Source organism: Melanotaenia boesemani, chromosome 1, assembly GCF_017639745.1.
Source record: "Melanotaenia boesemani isolate fMelBoe1 chromosome 1, fMelBoe1.pri, whole genome shotgun sequence".
Lineage (NCBI taxonomy): Eukaryota > Metazoa > Chordata > Actinopteri > Atheriniformes > Melanotaeniidae > Melanotaenia > Melanotaenia boesemani.
Genome location: NC_055682.1, coordinates 12,982,816 through 12,991,198, shown reverse-complemented (window position 1 = coordinate 12,991,198; position 8,383 = coordinate 12,982,816). Strand labels below are relative to the sequence as shown.

At 38.1% G+C, this 8,383-nt stretch overlaps 2 protein-coding genes across 5 annotated transcripts in view; one reads left to right on the top strand and one right to left on the bottom strand.

Moving 5' to 3' along the window:
* The first annotated feature begins 1,381 nt into the window (after positions 1-1,381).
* dut (deoxyuridine triphosphatase) lies at positions 1,382-4,488 on the top strand. 2 transcript variants are annotated; one of them, XM_041982842.1, is made up of 7 exons: positions 1,382-1,568; positions 2,252-2,408; positions 2,560-2,651; positions 2,803-2,847; positions 2,944-3,018; positions 3,701-3,771; positions 4,346-4,488. In XM_041982842.1, exons 1-7 carry the CDS (start codon positions 1,457-1,459, stop codon positions 4,400-4,402), a joined length of 609 nt encoding a protein of 202 aa, XP_041838776.1. In that variant the 5' UTR covers positions 1,382-1,456; the 3' UTR covers positions 4,403-4,488. The 2 variants fall into 2 exon arrangements, with proteins under 2 accessions (XP_041838776.1, XP_041838769.1); XM_041982835.1 differs by lacking the exon at positions 1,382-1,568 and having other exon boundaries at positions 1,575-2,408.
* The window catches only part of fbn1 (fibrillin 1), a 68,618-nt gene continuing 64,176 nt past the window's right edge, over positions 3,942-8,383 (bottom strand). For all 3 annotated transcript variants that reach the window (XM_041981986.1, XM_041981977.1, XM_041981992.1), the window contains 5 exons: positions 8,133-8,261; positions 7,927-8,046; positions 7,173-7,404; positions 6,920-7,091; positions 3,942-6,481 (listed from right to left, as the gene is read on the bottom strand). In XM_041981986.1, coding sequence (XP_041837920.1) covers positions 6,095-6,481; positions 6,920-7,091; positions 7,173-7,404; positions 7,927-8,046; positions 8,133-8,261 — 1,040 coding nt within the window. In that variant the 3' untranslated portion in view covers positions 3,942-6,094. The remainder of the gene's footprint in view (positions 6,482-6,919; positions 7,092-7,172; positions 7,405-7,926; positions 8,047-8,132; positions 8,262-8,383) is intronic.

Sequence of the window (8,383 nt, the reverse complement as noted above, 5' to 3'; positions counted from 1 at the left end):
CCCTTTATCATTCTTTCTGCTTGCTACAATACTAGACAGGACAAGTTAAAAAAAAAATAAAAAAAATAAATAAATAAAAACAACAACAAAAACCAACATTTTTTACTCATTTACATTATGCCTTTAAAAACTTTGGGGTCTAAAGGGCTCAAAAGTTCCACCACTTCAATGCTCTTTTCATTTTTACACATGTAACAAATAACTATGTGCACCCAACTGTTTTGTTGTTATGTTGGTTGTTGCTTCAGCTGTACCTTCAGAGGCTTGTAGAATAATTATCTAGGCTTTCTTATCTGCCTTCAGACTACAGAGGGACATTTAAACTTTTGCTATAATCAGACATTTTCACATTCTGCTTTTCTTACTGATGTTCATTACCTGCATTTTCCCTGTCAAATAAATAAATAAACTAAACATTTTGTTTTGTGAACTATACCTGTACAGTTTTATTAAACTTGTTTTAAGATGTATTATATTTGCTTACAGTTTGGTTAATTTGGATTTTAAGTCCAAAAACCCATGCACATTGTCAGTGCATCATGAAACTAGCCAACAGAAGACAAAAAAGTTTCCTAGGCTGCAATGAGTAAGCAGTCCCTCAAGATTTTCACATGCTTTTAATGTGCAATGCCTTTGGAATTATGGTATGCACCAACAGTCATTTAGGCAATTAATTAGAAACAATAATAAGAATACATGTGTGCACATGTTAAACAACATCATCTTAATCTTAATAGTAAATATTCTTATTATATTTCCTTCATGCAAAGCAGCAATTTGGGATTAGACTAAAAACTTAAAAACTATTTGATAATAAAAGGTAGGGGGACATAGTTTTTCAAATTTAATACACAGATTTGTATGTCTGTAAATGTTATTATTACAACAAAAAATACACAATAATGTTTTCCTTTAAGACTTTTGTTGCTGTTTATGGTTTTTAAGTAATTCAGTTTAGTTTTTAGATAATTAGGCCGAAGGAGCTAAACGTGACATAACAAAATACATCAAGAGGGGAAAAAATAAAAAAAATAATTAATCCTCAAAATTATGCTCAGGTGTGCTTTGTTAAATTCCATTAATGTTTTCTAATATATTGCTGAATATGCAGTTTTGCTTTTGTGCTTAAAAATGGTATAATGACAATTAACAATTTAGCAATATTTTCTAACAAACAGCGTTTTGTTGAAGACCTGAACACCCACCACCAAAAAAAGATGAACAAATAAGAACACTGCAAAAAGCAGAGTAGCTTGTAAATAAATTTCATTTTCAACAGAAATAAGAAATCTCTACATGTTACGCACATATGTCATATATGGCCAGCTTCTATCGCAGGGTCTGCACGCAGAAGGGAGGAGGAAGAGGAAGTGGAGCGGTGCGGAGAGCAATCAGCTGATATATCATAACTGAGCTGCTAATGCTAAGATGCTGACAGTGTTTGTGAACAGCGAGTATGACACTATTGTTAAGGTTAAATCACCTTAAGCTATGTTCGTCGTTATTTGCTGCTGCTCCCCGATTCTTGGGAAGAGAATTTCACGCTCAAATGATCACTAAAAACAAAGGCAAGAATGGATGGATAAAAATGCTAAATGTTTATTGACGTTAGCTTAGCTAGCACTCATAGCATTTTGTTATTGGCCGCGTTGGCGTTGGTGTCGCATTGCAGTTATTGTACTGACGGCCAACGTCACGTCTTTTTGGTTTACTATGGTGTAATGTAGACAATAAAATCGGATTTGCTGGGTTCGCCTGTTTTCTATTTAAATTGCAGGGTAACGATCTTACATTTATAGCAGTTGCTAAGTAATTCTGTCTTGGAAATGTAATTAGCACCAGTAACTGTCGCGCGAACCCGTTAAATAACCCAGCAACAACAATGTTGCCATAGTTATGTAGTGCCGCAAAACTGATAGGAGTTTAGTATGTCGAACATATGTTTCCAATATCGATTAGATATATTGTTAGTTACAGTTTATGCAAGATATTGGTTTGTTGTGTTGCGTAATTCCGCTTCCGTTTTGTAGTAGATTACGTTTTTTTAGAGGAGGAGCCAGTGACCCAATAAAAAGTACTATTACTGCGCGGGAAAAATACAAATTGCCGCCAAGACAGTGGAGCAGATGTTTGCAGGAGGCTTGTAGTTTAGTTTCTTTTTTGCAACCAAAAGGTTTTAAAATTTGTTTAACTTATTTAGTTTTACTATCGGGTTTTAATTGTGCACACATTACCAACATGCCTGCCCTAGAAGTTGCAGATGCTTGTGGAATTTCTCCATCCAAGAAGGCAAGGACAGAAACAAAGCCTGTAGAAGAAAGAGCTGTCCTTAGATTCGCTAAACTTTCTGAGCATGCAACAACTCCTACCAGAGGTTCATCTAAAGCAGCAGGTTATGATCTCTACAGGTACGTTATACTTTTATTATCGTTATCATTTAATTATTTTTGGGACTTTATTGGAGCAGCCTTGGTATAATGTGTTACACTGATATAATTAATTCTTATTAAAGGATAAGAAACAAGGTAATTTCTGCCTCACTTGTATGTATTTAAACAGTGCATATGACTACTCTATTGGCCCCATGGACAAGGCCATTGTGAAGACAGACATTCAAATAGCAGTTCCAAGTGGCTACTATGGAAGAGTGGGTGAGTTTCTTTCTTTTTTTAACACACTTTCTAGTAATTCAAGCATTGCCTGTTCTTCCTGTTGCACAAAGCAGTAAGTTCATTTTAAAATGTATGTTGTAATTGCTTCTACTTTTTTTTTCTTTTTCTTTTTTCTTCTACCACATTTCAGCCCCAAGATCTGGACTGGCAGCTAAACACTTCATTGATGTTGGTGGTGAGTCTTTAACTCATCAAACCATTCTAGACCAGTAACATGATCACCTGCCACGTCAGCTATATTCATTCCTGTATGATCTGTGAATTTTCTCAGCTGGCGTTGTAGATGAGGACTACAGGGGAAACGTTGGTGTTGTGCTCTTTAATTTCAACAAAGAAACATTTGAAGGTGAGTTGTGGCCTACATGAAATATATCAACTTTAATCAAATTTACCAGCAATAATAGATTCACTAAATTATAGGTTGAGCTACCATGATCAAACTCTTTACTAAGCCTGTAAAGGAACACAGTTGTGTAAGTTTAAAAAAAAAAATCCCCTTCAACAGCATTCGCAGGAATGATGCCTTGAATAGTTATGAGTTAGTTAAGAGAAAGGACGACAGCGCTAGATGTAAATAATAAGTCCAAGCATCTTTGACAGCTTACAGTACAGTTGAGTAGAGGTCCGGGGTCTATGAGACACGTGCCATGACTTTACATGCTGAATGTGAAGATAATTTAGAAGCTAGAAACAGTTAAAATGATCTGCATACAGTAACATTAATTATATTGTTCAGTCACTCATGCTTCTACAATGTCTATTCTAAAACAGTTTATTAAATATATATAATCTTCACTTAAGGGACTGCAAACCTGGCATAGAGTAAAAAATGTTTCAAATGAGCACTTGGGGTTTTAATTTGTAATTTTCCGTAACCCGAATACAAACTATAACTATTTATGTAGAGTTCATTGCTTTTTATACAAATGTCTAAGTGTATTTTGTATATTACTATTAAAAAAAGAGATTTAAAAAAAAATCTCTATTGACCGTGCATCCTAATTGTCTAATTTGGTTCCTCTTCATAGTTAAAAAGGGCGACAGAGTTGCCCAGCTGGTGTGTGAAAAGATCTGTTACCCGGACCTGGTGCAACAGGAGGTAAATTGCAAGTTGATAGGTTTTGATTTACATGCTGTGTTTCAGTTTATCAACCAGTGCAATCTATGTATAAATAAAACATGGAAGAAGTTGTAATATTTTGCTATCATTGTCCTAATTTTAAATTTCTCCCTCACTGGAAGTGCCTGTACTATTGGGGGGGGGGGGGGGGTTGCTAAGGTTTACACACAAACTTAAAGCAATGGTACATAAGTTTCTGGCCATATAATTCTGTGCCTTTGACTTGTTTTGATGGCACCCTGACATTAAATATGCACATTTCTGGAGCAAATTCTAGAGATAAGATGCAAGACAAGTGTCAAATTAGCCCTCATTTGAGGTCACATATGTACGATAATCTGAATTTCATTGAAAGTTCAATGAAATAATAAATTAACTGCAGTATTTGTCATCAATTTCTGAGTCAAGTGTTGCAAAACAATGCACATTGAAATTAGTGCTGTTAAACCCATAATTGCTTATTTAAGCAATGTCATTAATCCTCAAAGTAGTTTAATTTACCTGTGCACCCTATTTGTCATCTATATGTTAATCATTTATTCTGTTCTTTCAGACACTGGATGAAACGGAGCGTGGTGCTGGAGGATTTGGGTCAACTGGTCGCAACTGAAAGCTCCAGATAGTGTTGCAGAAGAAAAATGTTTTATGTTTTAAGATGTTTGGAATGTTTCTAATAAAGTTTAAAAGTCTTTTCTACCTTTGAGTGTAATATTTCAACGGGCATTGATCTCCACCTTTTCCTAACACTTTGAGGTCAGATTTTTTTTTTCAAATCACCACTTGGGGGCAGTATAGGACAATTTAATTTCAGCCTACACCCTGAAAACGTTAAAAGAACATACAGTGATTCTTAAACATGGGGTAGGTTCAGCATTTGAAAGGAGCTGTACAAGAAACGGTTTCAGAACAGACTATTTAGTGTAATCTGAGTTTCACTAGCCAAAACATACAGAAATCACATTGCATTTGCTATTTAGTCATACATGTCTGCAGAGGAGGAATAATGAGGCCAGCAGCTGCCCTTTCAACTTTGTTATTTCAACCTGAATGAAGGGGAAAGTAAAGCAGCGAGTACATGTACACCAAAAAAAAATGTTTTTATTGTGAATTTACAACTAAACCCTCACTGATGTGAACAGAACTCAGACTGGTGTCAGGCTGGTCGTGGAAATGCAGCACTGATTTTACTTGTGAGAGAATGTGTGGCCATGAAGACCTCAGTGCATAATCATGAAGGCCCAGGTTTGGCATCATCAAATGTGTGTATGTATACACAGTTTACAAAGAAAGTAGTTGGTCATTATAAGCACCATTACAAACCCCCTCTATTCCAGGGGCTTCCTCTAGTTTACAAATGCTTCATAGATTAAAAGTGGCATTGATTATTACAGTATAAACACAATTTACATGTAGTATAGAGAGCAGACAGGCTTTGACGCTAGCTGTTGCAGCTGCAAGGACATGAAATCTTCAGAATGACCGATGGGATTGTATCTCGTTGACTACCGAGTTTTGTATAGTAGTGCAGTGCATTCAGAAGTCTATGTGAATGTGTTGCTAGCACCAGTAGATATGAATTATTCTATCAGTAGAAAAGATGGAAAAGCCTAGTTAAAATATGCAGTAGGAGTCATTCAAGCTCAGACATGGCTACATCTCAATAGTCCATAGTGGGTTCCTTTCCTCTCCTAACCATTTTCAATCTTTGTAATCTTCACTCCACTGGATTAGCCTCTGGCAAAGGAGGAAATGTGATCATTTCCTTGTGTTCAGGTTTATTCAGTCATTTACTGGAGGGGAGGAAATGAATATTTCAGACTATTGTGACTCAACCTTATTTTCTTCCACTGAAGTTGAGTTCTAAACAAACTCAGCCTTTAGAGCTTTCTGCAGCACACATGCCCATCAAGGAGGCACCTGATTCCACATACCATCATACAACATTAAACTCTAAATTAAAAACCTATTCACACTCTCAATAGTGTTTTACACACAGCTGGAGTTGTGTGTGAAGGCAACATGTGTTTCATTTGATTCAAACATCGCCTCACTCTGCTGGTATTTTCCACAGAACTTGTATCTATGATATGTAGAATTATCTTTGGTAATCAAATGATGCAGTCCCCCCCCCAACCCCACTCTTGTCTCTTTGGTGGCGAGCCCTTCTCTCCCTTACATAGAAAGTAGAAGTTGCTCCGAACTACTGACCCAGAGTCAGAAATGTTTGGCCTTCTGAAAAGTGTGAACCTGACGCTGGACTAGCAGTTGCTGGCAACATCTGCCTCTCTCAGTCTTGTGATGGTTAATGGAGGATGAGCTGCACTCTCATCTTCAGTATGTCTCCCAGCTGTCCCGTGAGGTAGTCTTTATCATGCTGATCCTCCAGCTCTGCCAGCTCTTTCTTTCTGTAGAGGGGCATGCTGCTGATCTGAAGGTAGTATGCCCCTGGAAGGAGGGCTTTCTTCTTACTCAAATGCAGGTAGCTGACACCCCCCCTCTGGTTTATTTTGAAGTAGCCTTCCTCATTTCCGTAGTCGATGCTGTAGCGCACATGGTCGCTGAGCGTGGATAAGGCCGGGGTAAACTCAAGGATGTGGTCGCGGTTATTGAGATCACTGATGTTCAAGTGGAACTGGAGAGTGTCTTCGATGTCCACACTTGCCAAGCTGACCAGGTCCTCTTCAGTCAGCTGCAGAAAGAACAAGTTGTTCAGTTAAATTTGCCAGAAAGAGTCCAAGCGATTAATAGTGTGTTTATCTACTGTAGAAAATTATATGATGTAATAACACTTTGAATAGTGAGATATAATCTATCAATATATCTGGCTACAGTCCAATTGTGACAAAGAACATCTCAATAACTTTTTAAAAATTTTTTGAGGTTGTAAATCCTGTTAAAAAGTCATACAACGCAGCAAAAATAATAGCAACAGCAACTTAAATTTGAAAAAAAAAAAAAAAAACATGACAAAACAAAACAAAAGAAGGGTCCAAAACTACAGGAACTAGATTTGTAGAAGGTCCGCTGCTTAGGTGTTTCACTGATGAACAGCTAAAGCCTACAGTTCCTTTAAAAATGTGCATGATCAGGCCTCTGTGTCCTGAGCCCTGCATTCAATACAGATTACCTGCATGTCCTCCAGAGGTTCCTCCTGCGTTGAGTTGGTGCTGCGACGCTTGCGTCCCTTCTTGGGATAACCATTGATTTTACATTCATAGCAGGCTTCGGGTGAGAGTGAATTGTCATCCACTTCACCTTCCTGTGTGCTGCTTGTGAAGCCTAAACCTGAGACACAGTGCCTAGAAAACAAAACAAAACAAAGCCATCAGCACACTAGAAACAGATGTGCACCTTCCAAATGCAGAAACTCTTTTAAGTACCCCTGTCCTGCACGGAAGTATCCAGGTGGACATCCACAGAGGTAGCCTCCGTCTGTGTTTGAGCAGCCGAACTTGCAGGGGTTCTGGCTGGTGGAGCACTCATTGATGTCCATGCAACCTCCGGTGGTCTGCTCATAGTTGAAGCCAGTGGGGCAGAGGCAGCGGAAACTCCCCAGGGTGTTGTGGCATGATGCTCCCCCACAGATCTGGCTGTTCAGACACTCATTCTCATCTGGGTCACAGGAAGTTGGTGGGAAGTAAACAAACAAAGGGTCATTCTAGTTAAAGGATACAGACAATACTAGGAAAGCCTGCCCCGAAAGTTGTAAATATGTGGAAAGATTCAACCTAAAAATAGGCACTATTACTTTGTCAATGCACTAGTTCTACTAAATTTGACATACTTCAACATAGTGTTATGTGCTGATTCTATCTAATTAGAGAAAGAAATTACAGCCTCTTGTGACCCTAAATAGAATTTTCAGCAAGAAGGACAATAAATATTCTTTTTCCTGTGGTTTTACAGCAGGAATGAAAGGTTTGAACGTCTAGAGAATAGAAAAAACAGTTAAGAAAAGTTGCAAGAGTGTCAGGAAAAAGGTAAAGGATGTACAGCTTGTTTTAAAAAGGCTCCAGACATGACTACCTCACTAATGTGAAAGCAGCATGGAACATATTTTAGCAAGCAAAAGGCTCCAAAAGGAGAGAATTTGTATGTTTACTGATAAAAAAAAAAAAGGAGAGCAGTGCTCACCAACACACTGGTTCCACTGGTAGTGCTGCAGGTATCCTTGAGGACAGCTGCACCTGTAGCCACCCACCAAGTTCTGACATCCATGCTGACACCTATGGTTTCCATCGCACTCGTCCATATCTGCCAAGGAAAAACACAAAGCAAAATAAAAGTCTTATTATTTTTCTGTTATTTATCGGCCGGTAATGTGGTTGTGGTTTTCACACCTTCACAACTTTGTCCATTGGGATCTAATGAGAAACCCCGCTGACAATCGCAATTAAAGCTCCCTGGAGTGTTCTGGCAGACTCCATTGGAGCCACACAGACTGGGTTCCGTTGCACATTCATTGTTGTCTGCAAATAGAGGAGGAATGGTTCAGACAAGGGTAAGGCTAGAAACATAATATGATGGCTGATCATGACCTCCTTTTGGATGTGGTTAATCACGAAAAAATAGGTCAATTCACCATAGACTG